The sequence below is a fragment of the Strongylocentrotus purpuratus genome, unplaced genomic scaffold (assembly GCF_000002235.5).
Source record: "Strongylocentrotus purpuratus isolate Spur 01 unplaced genomic scaffold, Spur_5.0 spur5_scaffold_19, whole genome shotgun sequence".
Lineage (NCBI taxonomy): Eukaryota > Metazoa > Echinodermata > Echinoidea > Camarodonta > Strongylocentrotidae > Strongylocentrotus > Strongylocentrotus purpuratus.
Window position 1 is genome coordinate 15,784,823 of NW_022145604.1, and position 19,396 is coordinate 15,804,218.

The window sequence follows — 19,396 nt, forward strand, 5'->3', positions numbered from 1 at the left end:
GAAGCTATTGTGATGGTATTGAAACTCAGCTGTTATAATGTGTTTCATCAAACATCTCGTTTTAGTAAAAGAAAAACATTAACTATCCTATAGAGTGGAATGGTCTTCAAAGACCTTCTTGTTTTACTAATTAAATCATTCCTAGTTCTTTAGACGATGAGCCTACTAAAAATGTTTCATACCCTCGCCTATACAGAATTTTCAACAGGCTGCATTCCAAAATAATAGATACAATTCGTCCTTGTTTTCACGAAGTGACGGTAGTGAGGAAAATCGTAACGCAAAGTGAATGCAATTTTTTTCTTCACTACCGTCACTTCGTGAAAACAGCGACGAATTCTCATATTCACATTAATTTGTATAATATCGGGCAGACAATGGACAGCTTTGTATTTACTGGAGGAGGTTTTTTTACCTTGTTCTTGACAATATCCCAGGCATGTGACAACATTTGGCTGATCCGCTAGCTCAGAAAGTACCTTGACAGCTTCAAGAACGTTGGTTGATTTGGTCACTTGATCTAAGAGAACATAATAAATGGCTTACTTTTCAAGCGATGTGTTATTAGTGATTTTCAATGATAAATACAACGTTTCATGAAGCTCAAATTGTTTTAGGCTACATTGATATTCATGAAAGCGATTTGCCTTTTCGGTCTTTTTAAGGAGTGGTTGGCAAAACCTCACCTGGAATCTGCCTGATAGCAACGTCTGCTCGACTTTGATTCGAGCGGAATTCACCCTTCCATACCTCGCCGAAGTCACCCCGTCCGATTGAACCGAGTCTGGTGAAAAACGCCACGTTTTCAGGAGCAATGATGGATGAGTGGGATGGACCGAGTTTGAGGGCTGTGTATGCTATAAAACAAAAACAAAATATTATCACAAGGATTCTATTACTTGAAATATAGGATGCAAGCAACCGGAGTGTTGGCTCAGTCAGTAGAGCGTCCGCCTCACAACCGGGAGGTCGTGGGTTCGAACCCCGGCCGCGTCATACCAAAAGACGTTAAAAGATGGGAGTTTGTTACTACCTTGTTTGGCGTTCAACAATAAGGGATAGAGCAACGTCGATCTGGCGTTGCTCAGTGGCTGCCGGGCTCACAATCGATTGGGCAAAAAGAATTTCCGTTTCGGTTTAATAAAATTTGGAGTGGACTATTAGGCTATTATTATTATTATTATTATTATTATTATTATTATATTATTATTATTATTATCCTTCACACTCTAAAAAAAAAGGGTTAAGGCTGATCATTCTACATTTCTTTGGAAATATAAAACGAAAGTGAAAGAGTATTCACCATAAGCTAATCATTGAGTGTGTGTATGCGTGTGTGTACGGGAAGGGATGTGAATTCGCAATTTAAAAAAGTGGCTATTATTAGAGGTAAGATTTAAAAACTCTGTTGAGTTAGTAGGCCAAGCAAGAATCTGATCGGGGAGATGATTAAAGGTATTACAAAGTTTTGGGAAATTTTGAAAAATGTGTTGAAAGTCATTCTTTACAATTTTGATATATTTGGATGCCCCTGTGGATGTATTAAAAACACCAAAAATGTTAGACCCTAAAACACTTCTGCTTTCGAGAAAAATTGAATATAAAGATTTTCCGGTGCTCCCGGTAAATTTTGATAAATCCTACGGCCGTACAATGGTAGCTGCGACCATGAAAATCTCAGAGTATGTAGTTGTGGTATATACTTTCCGAACGAGAATAGCTAATCGGTCGATTTTATTCAATAAACATTGTTTTATATTGTGTGTGTGTGTGTGTATTGGGTTTTTACAGACGTGTATCAATCAGATATGATTATTTACGTCTGGGACCGACCTTTAAACGTCACCATCCGAAAGACGTGACTCAGTTTCGAACCTGCGTCCTCGGCTGAATCAGTTTGTAACTTCCACTTTTTAGCTGGATTACAGGCGCACGCCACAACGCCTAGTTTATAGCTTAATTAATAATTTGACCTTGAGAGGGAGCTATTCAACATAAAGTGTTTCAACATAAAGTGTTTATTATTTACAATTTCATAACTTTAGAGTCGATTTCGACCGCGACAACGTTTACTGAATATTGTGGGATCGCATATGCTTCCAATATGTTTATATGAACCAAATTCATGACCCCATACCAAAAATTTGTATTACCTTTAAGCTTATGTTTCCTTTGGAAAATATACTACTAATTTAATCAATTGATACAAAGTAATGCACTCGATAGTTACGATATATTGTGCAGTTTTGGGCGAAACGATTATAATTTATTATTTTTATAATTATGAGACGTTTGTTTGGCCACGTACAAAGCCATAAATATTTCCATTACTTATGTTGTGAATAAATTTTCCATCGCAAACCTTTGACTGATTTCACACATTTTCTCACCGCTATCTCCGGTCTGAATCATCTCATATGCCATGTTCTCATTCGCCTCATGGGATACGTATCTTTTTTCTCTGACAAAACAAAACAGTTGTTTCTTCATAAGGCATTTAAATCGATACTAAAATGTTAAACTTTCTGGCCTAGTAATTGTACAGCGCCATCTCACAGAGCTAATTTTCCAAATACTCGTATTAGAGAAGGGTTGCTCATTTTGTGTGTGATAGTAAATACCGAATCATTTTCGTTTTCCGCATTACGAAACATGTCTTCATTCTGCATTCATATTAACTTCCTTTTAATTCCCTTGAAGACGAGAGTTTCATATATATGAATACAAGCTCGAGTTTCACTTTACTTTTTAACATGTAAACACATGATAAATTATGGGCGCATATGTTTGTGTAATCGATATATTTATATATATATATATATATATATATATATATATATAAATTCTGTTCAGTATTCCAAACTGCTTAATACTAACCTAGGAACAGGTTTCTTTGATGCTTCAAAACCTGCAAAAAGAGAAAGAAAAAGAAGAAGCCAATAATTATAGAAATGTTGCTATATTTTCTGCGCACAAAAGAGGTATATGACACATTTATCAACAAGGAAATAAACTTTAGTCCCTAGTAAATGAGCACTATCCTGAGGTATTGACATGGCACATGTATTGGAAAATACTCGAGAACGCGATACTGGTTATGATACGCAAGAAAAAATACCTTCGCTTTCAATTTTCAGTATTTTGTTTCCCTAATCTGCTAAAGCAATACCAATTCAATGAAAAGTAAATACACGAATCGGTTCTTCATGATAGGCCATTAACTTCTAACATATTAGTTTCGTCAGCTTGATTAGGATATCCTGATAAGGATTACTTTATCTTTGATAATTAAATATTTTATGCATGTTACCAAAAAAAAGAAATTATTCTACAGAATGACATATAAATAGTCCAATCAAATTTAAATAGTTCCATTCATTTTCATAAGACATAATGCAGTCGCTAGGGATATTACAAAACTGATTTTAGCTCAATAATAGTCTGTGGATATATAAAAGAGCTATCATTCCTATGAATTTTGTATGGATGAATATTCTTACTTCATTCATTTATAGAATACTAAGTGGATCAATGATACAAGTACAAGAATACTAATCATTTGCACGCACATCTAATGAGTAAAATTGGTGATATTTGCCTTTTTTTTTAAAGTAAAACGAATCAATATAAGGTATATAATTGAAGATTACTTTTATTTGTAAATTGTTTAAATGGACTATTCTTATATCAAATCGAAGTTGTCAAATTCCGCCAGTTTTTCTCGGAAATTAACTTTGCAATTAATAATTGTATGTGTTGTAGATGTTACTTTTACACATAGTTCTAGGGCTGTAAATGGACAAAAGAAGAAAAACAAAACATTGAAACCCTTCCCAGAACCACCCTTTTTAAATAGAAATATTTTCATATCATAAGGAAATTATGTCAACTTGATTAAAGTTTAGTTATAGTAATTGTTATATGGGAGGTGGGATCGGGTTGAAACACAAGACTTTTCGGAAGTGGGGGGGGGGATAAGTTCAGTTAACCTGATCTTGTTTCTTGTCTTCTCCACACAATGAATTGAATGACGTTGATGATGAGAGACACAGCTAACAGGATGGCTAAGACTGCGATGCCTACAGCAGATCCAGAACTCAGACCATTACAGGTACACGGTACAGGAGATAGCTCTGTTACATTCAGGAATATCAAGTAAACATGAATCATAAGAATACTATCTTTGTTTTAAAAGAATGCAAGAATATCCAGGACAGAAAGAAAACGAATCCTAACTGCCCCTTTATTAAAAAAAAAGCAAAGGCTCTGTATTCTACTACTACTACTACAACTATTGCGACTATTCCTATTTCTACTCCTAGTACTATTCCTACTACTAATTATCTCACTACTCCTACTCCTTCTGCTGCTACGGCTACTCTTACTACTACTACTAATACTACTACTACTACTACTACTACTATTACTACCACTACTACTATTAGTGGCGGATCCAGCCGGCAAGTGAATTTTTTTTAAATCATTTTTTTAACTCTTTTTTTTGGCCGGGGAGTGGGGGGCCTGTCGCCCCACACCCCCCCCCCGTGGATCTGCGCCTGACTTTTTATACTACTAATATTCCTTTTGAATTGAAAGAAGACGATAAAGTGGATTATGTGGTACTTTCTGGAGTACTACTTGTAAATCCTCCTATTAAAGATAATGAGGTGTAATTCTTTGGTTATTTTTATTTATAAATAAGATAAAATCACAATTATAATTTTGTATTAAGGGGCATCCCTATTACATTAGAGACAAATGGCTACTTGCTTGCACAAAAACATGAAAAGACAGTTGATATAGATTACATATTACAAGATATACAAAAAAGGGGAAATCACAAACCCAAACCCCTAAATGAAAAATGAACTTCAGGTAAAAAAAAAAAAAAATCAGTCATACTCGATACTAATTTCATGAGTCGGTATTTATACCACTTTGGAAACTACACAAAAGCGTTTCGAGTCACTATCTATATTGTATTTTAGATTCTCTAGATAATCTAAATTACATACAATTTGCTGTTGTTAGGGCAACTCAAAAAATTCCGGAATGAAGCATTTAGGGTTGAACGCATGGTATAACTGTTAGTATGCATTTAAAACCTACTCCCCTTTGTTTACAGAATTGAAATATATTTGAGATCTTGTTTCACAAAATTGCTTAATAAGTTCGCCAAGTTATTGGAGAAGTATTCGTTTGACATCTCTAACAGTTCTTTCTTGAAATACATTGCGGGAACAAGACATCAAGAAACCAAAACAATTCTATATTAAAAAAACATATATTTGAACTATTTATTACATCTTATCTCCTTTTTATTCCATTAAACGAGGACAGGTAAAGAAAAGCAGGCTAGAATTGTATGATTTGTGTTATTTATCATCTGAGATCATAAAGTAATTCCAATGATTAGATAAATACTTTACGTGTATACAAGTGTAGAGGATATATAGATTTCGAATGTAAGGAACACATATTCACCTCCTGTCGTGCCTGTAGTCGTTTCGTCATTAGTAAAAGTTCCCGCATATAAATGAAAAGTATAGGTTATAAAATTGGTGCAGATGATATATGACATAGCTGGTATAAATGACAAGGGTAAGTGAGCATGATTATTTCATTTTGTTTTTATCTTGATACTATTTTTATCATTATCATTGTGATTTTCTTTTATTAATCATTACCATTATAATTATTATTGTTGTTATTGTGATGATACCACTACTACCACCACTACTACTTCTACTACTAATACTACTACCACTACGTCTACTATGACTAACGATAACAATAATACTTATAGTACCACTAATACTAAAATGATAATTATACTACCACTACTACCACTACGTCTACTACGACTAACCATAACAATAATACCGATAGTACCACTAATACTATAATGATAAGTATACTACCACTACTACCACTACGACTACTACTTTTGTTAAAACTATTTCGACTACTTCTACTGAAAATAAATCAGACACACTCGATACGAAGTTCACGAGTCAGTATATCGTCCTTGTTTTCACGAAGTGACGGTAGTGAGGAAAATCGTAAGGAAAATGAATGCATTTTTTTTCATTACCGTCACTTCGTGAAAACAGCGACGATATGTTTGATAACCATTAAGCCTTGACACAAGATGTATACTTTAGATTTTGGAAAATATACAAAAGAGTTTCCGAGTCACTATTTACACACCATGCATCTTAGATTCTTGTACAATAGATAATTTGGTGTTGTTAGAGCAATTCAACAAATTCAGGAAGTAAGCATTTAGGGGGAAATGTATGCATGCCTTTTACTTTACAATAGTTGCCGCTTTGTTTCCAGAATTGTAATATATATATAGGATCTTGTGATATCTTGTTTCACAAAGATGCTCCATCAGTTTGCAGAGTTATTAGAGAAGTTGGATTTAAAACCTTTAAGAGGGCTTTCTTGCTATGCATTACGTGAACAACAAATTAAGAAACCGAAACACTTTTAGAGCAATACCATAATTATATTCGCATTATATCTTGCATCTTATTATTCCATCAAACGTAAAGAGGTAACAAAAAAGAACGAGGCTAGAATTGTGTTTTTTGTGTTATTTATCAACCGAGATCATAAAGGAATTCCAACAGTTGGATAAATATACTGGGGTTTCAAAACTATAGGGGATATATAGATTTCGCGTGTAAGGAAAACATATTCACCTGCTGTCGTGCCTGGAGTCGTTTCTTTAGTAGTGACAGATCCCGCTGTAGGTGGAAGATATATATTGGTGTAGGTTATCGACAATTATCATTGTTATTAATATTATCATTATTATTATTGTCGTTATTGTGATTATTAATTTAATTATTATTGTTAGGATTGCTAGTACTAAAATTTCTACTACCACTACTACTACTAATGATAATAATAAGACCACTAATAACACCACCACCACTACTACTATTACTACTACTACTACTACCACTACGTCTACTACTACTAAAGATAATAATAAAACCATTAGTATATTTAATTATAATAATAAACACTACCACTACTACCACTTCTACTACTACCACTACTACCACTTCGAATACTACTTTACTTTCTACTATTTCGACTACTTCTTCTACTACTACTGCTACTGATACTATTACTACTACTACTATTATTTCCAATCCTACGTCCTCCCCTTAGTTTTGTTAGGGGGATCGTCCCCCCCCCCCCCGGAAAATCGGAAAAGCGCAAACAAAAAATGTATAGCAAATACTGACTAAAGACTGCAACACACTTTTAGGCTTTGGAGGGCCCATGAGTCAGCGTTGGGACTAATAAAAATTTCAAAAACTTGTTATACTCCTATTCCTACTTCTACTCCTACTTCTACTACTATTACTTTTACGATTAAAGAAAGAAAAGCCTAGTTTCTCGAGTACTAGGTGAAGATCGTCCTAAGGCAATGAGGTGTAGTACTTTGGTTTGTTTAAAGTTATAAACCAGATAAAATCAGAGATTTAGAATGTAAGGAAAACAAAATCACCTTCTGAAGTGTCTGTAGTCGTTTCTTCAGTAGTGAAATATCCCACTGTGGATATAAGATACATAGATAAAATGGGTTAGCAGATCGGTGCAAATATGTTATAATAATAATAATAATAATAATGATAATCATATTTAATTTTTATATAGCGCTTAACACAAATGTCTCTAAGCGCTTTACAAATATACTATAACATAGCCTTTATCAATGACAAGGTTCAATGGGCATTATTAGTTTTTTCTGCTTTTATATTGATACTTCTTTATCATTATCAGAATCTACCTTACTTGTCGAAACTTCTGGAGCGGGTAGCCTTCTCTAGATTGTATGATTACCTACAGGAGAATGATCTACTCGACAATCACCAGTCAGCTTATCGTGCAAATCACAGTGTCGAGACCCTGCTCGTCAACATGTCCAACAACATCCTGACAGAAATGGATGTTGGTAGGATCACAGCAGTCGTGTTATTAGACCTGTCGGCAGCATTTGATACTGTGGACCATCGTATTCTTGTCAATGTATTGTCATCCATTGGAATTCGTGACCACGTACTTGAATGGTTCATGTCTTATTTGGATGAACGGCAGCAATTGGTATGTGTAAATCATGAAACATCTGATCCTGTCAAGCTCAGTTGTGGCGTCCCGCAGGGGTCAGTCGGGGCCGTTGCTGTTTTCCTTGTACATCACTAGGCTCAAGCAGGTTTTACAGCAGCATGATGTCAAGTATCACTGCTATGCAGATGACATCCAGATCTACGCATCGTTCCTTCCCAATCAAAATGACGCAAGTCGGACTGTCAAACTACTCGAAGCTTGCGTCAAAGATGTGCAAACTTGGATGAACTCGAACTCACTCAAACTGAATGATAGTAAAACTGAACTAATTTTATTGGGTTCGAAATCAAATCTTGCTAAGATATAGTCGTTCAATATATCCATATCAGAGTCCTTCTTCGCAATGTCGTAACCTTGGTGTCATGTTAAACTCGTCTATGTCATTGTCAACTCATGTTTCTAGTATTTGTAAGTCAGTCAGATATCAACTGAGAAATCTAGGTTTTATTAGGAAATACTTAAGTCGTTCAACCACAGAGAAAATTGTACATGCTCTTATTTCATCACGCTTAGATTTCTGTAATTCTACTCTCTATCTTCTCCCTAACACACAACTTGTTCGACTCCAGAAACTACAAAATACTGCTGCACGTATTGTCACGCTTTCTTCTCGTAGAACCCACATCACCCCATTCTCAAAACTCTTCACTGGCTCCCGGTATGTGACCAAATTTTGTTTAAGTTGTTGTTGCTAGTTTTCCATTCCTTGTATGACTCTGCTCCTTCCTACGATATCAAGTTGATTATTAAGTATAAGCCTACAAGACATCTTCGTTCATCTCAATCCAATGCTTCAGCAGTCTCGCAAAACACACATTGGTAAATTAGTATTTAATGAAATCTGATAATGTATACTATTATCTAGATCTATTATTTTTAAATTATTTTTAAAATAATTCCGTAAATTGGGGTAAAAAAAAATAATTTCCACCTTTATGAGCGGCAGTGTAGAACTACTAAATATAATGATTTAATCACTACTACCACTACGACTACTACTTTTTTAAAATAATATTTCGACTACTTCTACTACTACTACTACTACTACCGCTACTACTACTACTACTAATATTAATATTAATTATCGTACAACTCTTACTTCTACTACTCCTGTTACTAATACTTCTACTTTTCCTATTAAAATAAAAGAAAAGGCCTAGCCATTTGAAATGTGTGGTAATTTCTCGATTACTAAATGTAGATCCTCCCAAGGTAATGAGGTGTAATACTTTGGTATTTTTTAGTTTAGATCAGATAAAATGATATCATTATTTAGAATAAAAAGGGGGCACCCCTATTATATAACAGATAAATGGCTACTTGCTATACAAGTTACAAGTTACAAGTTATACCCCAAAAATGGGAAATCCCCAACCCAAACACCTAACTGAAAAATAAACCTCGGGTGACAAACATGATCAGACACGCTCGATACGATATTGATGAGTTGTTATATATTTGATAATCATTAAGCCTTGACATAAGCTGTATACTGTAGACTTTGGAAATTAACAACATAGTCACTATTTGCATATAACGTATATCAGATTTCGTGCAATACGAACAAGTTTGTGTTGTTAGAGCAGTTCAACAGATACGAGAAGGAAGCCTTGAAGGGAAATGTATGGCATGCCTGTTAATATGCATGATAGTTGTTTTTGGACAACTTTCTCCTCCTTGTTTCCAGAGATGTAGTATATTTGGAATCTTGTGTCATCTTGTTTTACATAAATGCTAAATCAGTTTACCAAGTTGTTAGGGAATTGTTCGTTTAATATATCTCATATTGCTTTCTTGAAATGCATTGCGTGAACAAGACAGTTAAAGATCCAAACCATATATTTAAATTCCTTCGAATATCTTGTTTCTTTATTATTGGAAAGGTTAGATATGCAGGATAGAATTGTGTATTTTATGTTTTTATCAAATGAGATTATACAAAGAATTCCAATATTTAGATGAATATTTTAGGAGTTCCAAACTGTAGGGGATATATAGATTTCGAATGTAAGGAAAATTTATTCACCTTTGGTATTTTCTGCAGTCGTTTCTTCAGTCGTGAAATATCCCGCTGTAGATAGAAGATACATAAATAGTATAGGTTATCAAATGTGATGTTAAGTTGCACTAAAGTTGTTTTTTGAAAACTTCGTCCTCCTTATTTCCAGAAATGATATATAATTGCGATCTTGTTCCATCCTTTTTCACAGCAATGCTAAATCAACTCAGCAAGTTGTAATAAAGAAGTATTCGTTCATTAAATATTTCTAGAATGGCTTTCTTGAAATGAATTGCGTGAATAATACATCAAGAAACCCAATTTTTTTTAGATCAATACCATATATTTGAATTCCATTAAACGTGGAAAGGTAAGAGAAGCAGGCTAGAATTGTGTGGTTAATGTTATTTATCAAATGGGATCACAAAACAATTCAAATAATTAGATAAATCATCTGGGTGTACAAAACTGTAGAGGATGTATAGATGTCGCATTTACTGAAAACATATTCACCTTCTGGTTTTTTTGTAGACGTTTCTAAAGTTATGGAAGGTCCTACTGTAGAGAGAAGATAAATAGATAGGGTAGGTTATCATATTATTGTAAATATTTAATTACATACTTGTTATTAATAACAAGGGTCAATGAGCATGATTACTTTATCAATTTTTATCTTGATACTATTTTTATAATTATCATCATCATTATTATTATTTCTAATCATTATCATTGTTATCAATATCATTATTATCGTTCTTATTGTTGTTATGAGGGGGGGGGGGGGTAAGCGGACACTTTTTTTTTTTTTTGAGTCCCAACAATTCGCAAGGACTCAGCCAGCCGGGGGGGGGGGGTAAGAGGACACTTTAAAAAAAAAAATTTTACCATGAGCCCGTGGATCCTCTTTCTGTAGATAGAAGATACATTAAATAAATCCTCTGGACGGCCATGCATTATAGCTCAAGGCATGGGCACACAAAAGATTTGTTTATGTTGGGAACCGGGGTGAAATGCAATAAATTATTTAAAATTTATTGCATTTTCTGTGTTTTGTTATATTTATGAAAACTGCCCCCCCCCCTACCCTAGCCCCCGCTGCGTACAGTCATGGTTCAGTGACAAAGCAATGGCTTCGTAACTGTGAGGCCCCAGGATCAAAACCGTGTCGATGTGCTATATTAGTGCCATTTTGTTGGGCATTTATCCTCATTACTGTCATTTATGACTTAAAGGGATCGTTTAACAATGTTAAATCTCAGATACACGGCCCTAAGTGTCATCAGTGTCTGTGATATGGTGTAATATTGAAGCCCTAAAAAAATTCGCTTCAAAATGATCAAGAAGTGCCTCAAAAAAGTAAAAATCTTTGAGTGACCGGTTTTACCATACTCGTTTTCCCCAATAGACTGTAGTGTTATGAAAACCGTCAGGCGAACGGTTTTCAAAATTTGTAATTCCAATCATAAATATCTTGATAATCAGACAGGCGATCGGCTTGTAAAAGTCATGGGGCTCCTGACTGACCTAAAGGTTTATAATTATCATTGCATCATGAGCTAAATCCAGAATTTTGTTTCAGAATCTGAGACAAAGTTACCGGATCCCTTTAAGAGCGTTGGTCCCCTAGTTGATAAGGATGGTAGCATATACATGCTTCAGCAGTCATGCAAAACACACATTGGCAAATTATTATTCAATAAAATCTGAGAATGTTTACTATTATCTAAATCTATTATTTTTAAATTATTTTTAAAATAATTCCGTAAATTGGGGTAAAAAAAAAAAAAATATTCCACCTTTATGAGCGACAGTGTAGAACTACTAATTATAATGATTCAATCACTACTACCACTACGACTACTACTTTTTTTAAAATAATACTTCGACTACTTTCGAACACCTAACTGAAAAATAAACCTCGGGTGACAAACATGATCAGACACGCTCGATACGATATTGATGAGTTGTTATATATTTGATAATCATTAAGCCTTGACATAAGCTGTATACTGTAGACTTTGGAAATTAACAACATAGTCACTATTTGCATATAACGTATATCAGATTTCGTGCAATACGAACAAGTTTGTGTTGTTAGAGCAGTTCAACAGATACGAGAAGGAAGCCTTGAAGGGAAATGTATGGCATGCCTGTTAATATGCATGATAGTTGTTTTTGGACAACTTTCTCCTCCTTGCTTCCAGAGATGTAGTATATTTGGAATCTTGTGTCATCTTGTTTTACATAAATGCTAAATCAGTTTACCAAGTTGTTAGGGAATTGTTCGTTTAATATATCTCATATTGCTTTCTTGAAATGCATTGCGTAAACAAGACAGTTAAAGATCCAAACCATATATTTAAATTCCTTCTAATATCTTATTTCTTTATTATTGGAAAGGTTAGATATGCAGGATAGAATTGTGTATTTTATGTTTTTATCAACTGAGATTATACAAAGAATTCCAATATTTAGATAAATATTCTAGGAGTTCCAAACTGTAGGGGATATATAGATTTCGAATGTAAGGACAATTTATTTACCTTTGGTATTTTCTGCAGTCGTTTCTTCAGTCGTGAAATATCCTGCTGTAGATAGAAGATACATAAATAGTAAAGGTTATCAAATGTGATGTTAAGTTGCACTAAAGTTGTTTTTTGAAAACTTCGTCCTCCTTATTTCCAGAAATGATATATAATTGGGATCTTGTTCCATCCTTTTTCACAGCAATGCTAAATCAACTCAGCAAGTTGTAATAAAGAAGTATTCGTTCATTAAATATTTCTAGAATGGCTTTCTTGAAATGAATTGCGTGAATAATACATCAAGAAACCAAAACAATTTTAGATCAATACCATATATTTGAATTCCATTAAACGTGGATAGGTAAGAGAAGCAGGCTAGAATTGTGTGGTTAATGTTATGTATCAAATGGGATCACAAAACAATTCAAATAATTAGATAAATCATCTGGGTGTACAAAACTGTAGAGGATGTATAGATGTCGCATTTACTGAAAACATATTCACCTTCTGGTTTTTTTGTAGACGTTTCTAAAGTTATGGAAGGTCCTACTGTAGAGAGAAGATAAATAGATAGGGTAGGTTATCATATTATTGTAAATATTTAATTACATACTTGTTATTAATAACAAGGGTCAATGAGCATGATTACTTTATCAATTTTTATCTTGATACTATTTTTATAATTATCATCATCATTATTATTATTTCTAATCATTATCATTGTTATCAATATCATTATTATCGTTCTTATTGTTGTTATGAGGGGGGGGGGGGGTAAGCGGACACTTATTTTTTTTTGAGTCCCAACAATTCGCAAGGACTCAGCCAGCCGGGGGGGGGGGGGGGTAAGAGGACACTTAAAAAAAAAAAAATTTACCATGAGCCCGTGGATCCTCTTTCTGTAGATAGAAGATACATAAAAAAAAATCCTCTGGACGGCCATGCATTATAGCTCAAGGCATGGGCACACAGAAGATTTGTTTATGTTGGGAACCGGGGTAAAATGCAATAAATTATTTAAAATTTATTGCATTTTCTGTGTTTTGTTATATTTATGAAAACTGCCCCCCCCCCCCTACCCTAGCCCCCGCTGCGTACAGTCATGGTTCAGTGACAAAGCAATGGCTTCGTAACTGTGAGGCCCCAGGATCAAAACCGTGTCGATGTGCCATATTAGTGCCATTTTGTTGGGCATTTATCCTCATTACTGTCATTTATGACTTAAGAGCGTTGGTCCCCTAGTTGATAAGCATGGTAGCATACACATGCTTCAGCAGTCACGCAAAACACACATTGGCAAATTATTATTCAATAAAATCTGAGAATGTATACTATTATCTAGATCTATTTTTTAAAATTATTTTTAAAATAATTCCGTAAATTGGGGTAAAAAAAAAAAAATATTCCACCTTTATGAGCGACAGTGTAGAACTACTAATTATAATGATTCAATCACTACTACCACTACGACTACTACTTTTTTTAAATAATACTTCGACTACTTTCGAACACCTAACTGAAAAATAAACCTCGGGTGACAAACATGATCAGACACGCTCGAGACGAAATTCATGAGTTGTTATATATTTGATAATCATTAAGCCTTGACATAAGCTGTATACTGTAGACTTTGGAAATTAACAACATAGTCACTATTTGCATATAACGTATTTCAGATTTCGTACAATACAAACAAGTTTGTGTTGTAAGAGCAGTTCAACAGATACGAGAAGGAAGCCTTAAAGGGAAATGTATGGCATGCCTGTTAATATGGATGATAGTTGTTTTTGGACAACTTTCTCCTCCTTGCTTCCAGAGATGTAGTATATTTGGAATCTTGTGTCATCTTGTTTTACATAAATGCTAAATCAGTTTACCAAGTTGTTAGGGAATTGTTCGTTTAATATATCTCATATTGCTTTCTTGAAATGCATTGCGTAAACAAGACAGTTAAAGATCCAAACCATATATTTAAATTCCTTCTAATATCTTATTTCTTTATTATTGGAAAGGTTAGATATGCAGGATAGAATTGGGTATTTTATGTTTTTATCAACTGAGATTATACAAAGAATTCCAATATTTAGATAAATATTCTAGGAGTTCCGAACTGTAGGGATATATATATTTCGAATGTAAGGAAAATTTATTCATCTTTGGTATTTTCTGCAGTCGTTTCTTCAGTCGTGAAATATCCCGCTGTAGATAGAAGATACATAAAAAAAATCCTCTGGACGGCCTTGCATTATGGCTCAAGGCATGGGCACACAGAAGATTTGTTTATGTTGGGAACCGGGGTAAAATGCAATAAATTATTGAAAATTTATTGCATTTTCTGTGTTTTGTTATATTTATGACAACTGCCCCCTACCCTAGCCCCCGCTGCGTACAGTCATGGTTCAGTGACAAAGCAATGACCTCGTAACTGTGAGGCCCCAGGATCAAAACCGTGTCGATGTGCTTTATTAGTTCCCCTTTTGTGAGGCATTAATCCTCATTACTGTCATTTATGACTTAAGAGCATAGGTCCCCTAGTTGATAAGCATTGTAGCATACACATGCTTCAGCAGTCACGCAAAACACACATTGGCAAATTATTTTTCAATAAAATCTGAGAATGTATACTATTATCTAGATCTATTATTTTTAAATTATTTTTAAAATAATTCCGTAAATTGGGGTAAAAAAAAAAAAATCCACCTTTATGAGCGACAGTGTAGAACTACTAATTATAATGATTCAATCACTACCACCACTACGACTACTACTTTTTTTAAATAATACTTCGACTACTTTCGAACACCTAACTGAAAAATAAACCTCGGGTGACAAACATGATCAGACACGCTCGATACGAAATTCATGAGTTGTTATATATTTGATAATCATTAAGCCTTGACATAAGCTGTATACTGTAGACTTTGGAAATTAACAACATAGTCACTATTTGCATATAACGTATATCAGATTTCGTGCAATACAAACAAGTTTGTGTTGTAAGAGCAGTTCAACAGATACGAGAAGGAAGCCTTGAAGGGAAATGTATGGCATGCCTGTTAATATGCATGATAGTTGTTTTTGGACAACTTTCTCCTCCTTGTTTCCAGAGATGTAGTATATTTGGAATCTTGTGTCATCTTGTTTTACATAAATGCTAAATCAGTTTACCAAGTTGTTAGGGAATTGTTCGTTTAATATATCTCATATTGCTTTCTTGAAATGCATTGCGTGAACAAGACAGTTAAAGATCCAAACCATATATTTAAATTCCTTCTAATATCTTATTTCTTTATTATTGGAAAGGTTAGATATGCAGGATAGAATTGTGTATTTTATGTTTTTATCAACTGAGATTATACAAAGAATTCCAATATTTAGATAAATATTCTAGGAGTTCCAAACTGTAGGGGATATATAGATTTCGAATGTAAGGAAAATATATTCACCTTTGGTATTTTCGGCAGACGTTTCTATAGGCGTGAAATATCCCGCTGTAAATAGAAGATACATAAATAGTAAAGGTTATCAAATGTGGTGTTAAGTTGCACTAAAGTTGTTTTTTGAAAACTTCGTCCTCCTTATTTCCAGAAATGATATATATTTGGGATCTTGTTCCATCCTTTTTCACAGCAATGCTAAATCAACTCAGCAAGTGGTAATAAAGAAGTTTGCGTTTATTAAGCATTTCTAGAATGGCTTTCTTGAAATGAATTGCGTGAATAATACATCAAGAAACCAAAACAATTTTATATCAATACCATATATTTGAATTCCATAAAAAGTGGATAGGTAAGAGAAGCAGGCTAGAATTGTGTGGTATATGTTATTTATCAAATGGGATCACAAAACAATTCAAATAATTAGATAAATCATCTGGGTGTACAAAACTGTAGAGGATGTATAGATGTCGCATTTACTGAAAACATATTCACCTTCTGGTTTTTTTGTAGACGTTTCTAAAGTTATGGAAGGTCCTACTGTAGAGAGAAGATAAATAGATAGTATAGGTTATCATATTATTGTAAATATTGAATGACATATTTGTTATTAAGGGTCAATGAGCATCATTACTTTATCAATTGTTATCTTGATATTATTTTTATAATTATCATCATCATTATTATTTCTAATCATTTTCATTGTTATCAATATTATTATCGCTCTTATTTTTGTTATGGGGGGGGGGTTGGGCGGGGAGAGGGGGGGGGGGGTAAGAGGACACTTTTTAAAACAAATTTTACCATGAGCCCGTGGATCCTCTTTATAAGGTGCCGGTATATGTCACCAAAGATCAAGACTAGTACACATCTAACTTAAATGAAGAGTTACATAGGCAGGAACTACATTAACGTTTGGTGCAATAGAAAGTTCAAAGTTTCTTTAAAGGGATAGTTGAGTTCTGTTTTCATACCTTTTAGCCTTCAAAGTGCATGGTTATTGTTCTCATTCTTATCTATGACATTTCTAGTGCCCTTTGAGGACCTTAAATTGCTATGAAGGTAATTTGAGACCCCAAATTATGTGAAATTTAGCCATTACGATCATACCGATTCAGCTCCATTTTAATGAAAAATACGGTGACCGTTATTTCATTGCTTAATTAAAAATAACAATACATGAACCGGCTGGTTAGGCTTAATAATACCAAGACGAAAAAGCTAACAAAAAAGCCAACATTAGCATTGGCTGAAATCCAAAGTAAATGGCGCTATTTCGTTTTTTCAACGGCTTTTTCAAATTATGGAATATTTGTGGTGGTACACAAATATAAGAAATTGTTATATTTATGGATATTTCAGCCATCTCTAAACAGATTTTGATCAAACAATGATGATTTTGTCATTTGAATTGTAAGTTCTTTCAATTTTCACCCTCAGTTTTCATTATTTCACACACAAAAAATTGTGTAGCGCCCTCTGCAACAAAATTCAACTATCCCTTTAACCCACCTTCTACTATAAGTTCTGCTTCGTCACTTTCTGCTCCCTCAGAACATCTATACCGTCCTTCATCTTCTAACTGAGTATTCATGATCGTCAAAGTGGATGTACCCTCAATTTCTGTTACTCCAAAATTGAGATATTTGGTTTCTCCAGGCCCGTAAGTTGCAACCCCATTTGAGAATATAATATTTAGATTGACTGAAAGATCTATCCATGTAAATATATACGGCGCTGCTCCTCCAGTACAGGTGTAAACCGCATTACTCCCTCGTTCTATTGCAGAAGGACCTGTCACCGTCACAGATTGGCCGTTGGAGAACCCTGTGATCTTAAGAAATATAGATGGGTTGCGTAAATAGAAAACGCTCGAAACGCAATCCAGGTTCACATGTTTGTTTAGGATAGTGAAAAAGATTTATAAATAACTTTTGCCCCTTCTGAAATCGTGATTTTTGTTAAAATGAAGCAAACTCAATAATATTGAATCAAGTTACCGGAATGGTCTCTCATTTTATTATTTATATTTAAACAAAAAAAAGATTTATTTTGTATTTTGTTTAAAACTATTAAGTTTTATATAATAACGAGCTGATGTGAACTGAAATGACTATTTTCTCTACATATTACGCTTTTTTTATCGATGTACGTCATAGATTATACACTTTAGTTTCCAAAGAACAATATATTTGAATGTTTATTCAATAAAGAAGATCTTTTCCCGTTAATTCTATTTGTTTAAAAAGAGTCCATAATATTGTGCTCGTACGCTGTGAATATTACTTAACCTGCGGAGGGACTTCCAAACAGCAAAAAACATATCTGGCCAGTATTGTACAAAGTTTTTCTTTCCGAGAGGATTAATGCCTCCTGCTCGAATGTTCCAATTTGAGCAAAACAATAATTGTAGTAACACCTACTTAATTATGAACCGTATATTTTTTCCTAATCAAAATACACTAGATAAGATATCAAAAATACGTTTCATGTTTTAAACATCGCTAACGAGTTACAACATGTTTTACCCGAATATTGGCATTTTACAAAATAATATCTTCATGACTGCATGTACCACACCCCGCTCCTCCCTCCTCAACACTAATGTCCTTTGACAATACATCAATCCACATTTGCCACACCCCACTCAGGTGAGATAAATTTACATCAGCATGCCCCCGACCTTTCCGTCATGGCAGCTTATAACTCCGCTACAAATATATGGGTATCTAGCAGGAATTAATTTCTTACAAAGCTTGAGCGCTGTATTTGCAGCCGTGTTTAAAACCGGTAATATTACTAGAGCGCCATAGAATGGCATTGTGCAAGACATGAGCGATATGAACCATATTATACTATACTATATCTGCATGCGTCTAGTTGACTGGATATAATAGCTTGTATTGCTTTCAAACCGCAATATTGCACACAACTTACCAGCATTAACAGTCCGATGAAATACAAAACGGCTCTCATATGTTGGATATCCATTTTAGAGCTGTCCAGTCGACTCATTCTGTTAATGATCAATTTCACGATTTGTTTGTTAGCTGGTTTAAGAAAACATGAATGTGAACGAAACGCTCAGACCTTCATTATAGCCTTTACGGCTAAATGGGAGTCTGAAAGTATCAAAGATGAAGTCTACTATATGATGACACGCGAGATATATACATGTTTATGATAGGCCTACACTCAACTTTAGTGAAAATCCAAATGTAACCAAATGTTGTAGGACCTTCTTGAGGTCCATTAAAGTGACTCGGTGACATTTTTGAAGGTTG

The 19,396-nt window shown here is 34.1% G+C and overlaps 1 protein-coding gene across 1 annotated transcript; it reads right to left on the reverse strand.

Annotated features, from left to right (window-relative positions):
• Positions 1–201: 201 nt before the first annotated feature.
• On the reverse strand, positions 202–2,442 carry LOC105437496 (probable serine/threonine-protein kinase PBL21). Its single transcript, XM_030989804.1, has 4 exons — positions 2,391–2,442; positions 687–857; positions 416–520; positions 202–209 (listed from the first exon to the last, which is right to left on the reverse strand). The coding sequence occupies exons 1-4, from the start codon at positions 2,422–2,424 to the stop codon at positions 202–204; spliced, it is 318 nt and encodes a 105-aa protein (XP_030845664.1). The 5' UTR covers positions 2,425–2,442.
• Positions 2,443–19,396: the final 16,954 nt, after the last annotated feature.

What these genes read in the sequence shown, in the direction of transcription:
- LOC105437496 (XM_030989804.1), bottom strand. Translation starts at nt 2,424, where the DNA reads ATGGCATATGAGATGATTCAGACCGGAGATAGCG. An exon ending in GATTCAGACCGGAGATAGCG is followed by an intron (nt 858 to 2,390) that starts GTGAGAAAATGT and finishes TTTGTTTTATAG; the next exon opens with CATACACAGCCCTCAAACTC. An exon ending in TGCTATCAGGCAGATTCCAG is followed by an intron (nt 521 to 686) that starts GTGAGGTTTTGC and finishes ATGTTCTCTTAG; the next exon opens with ATCAAGTGACCAAATCAACC.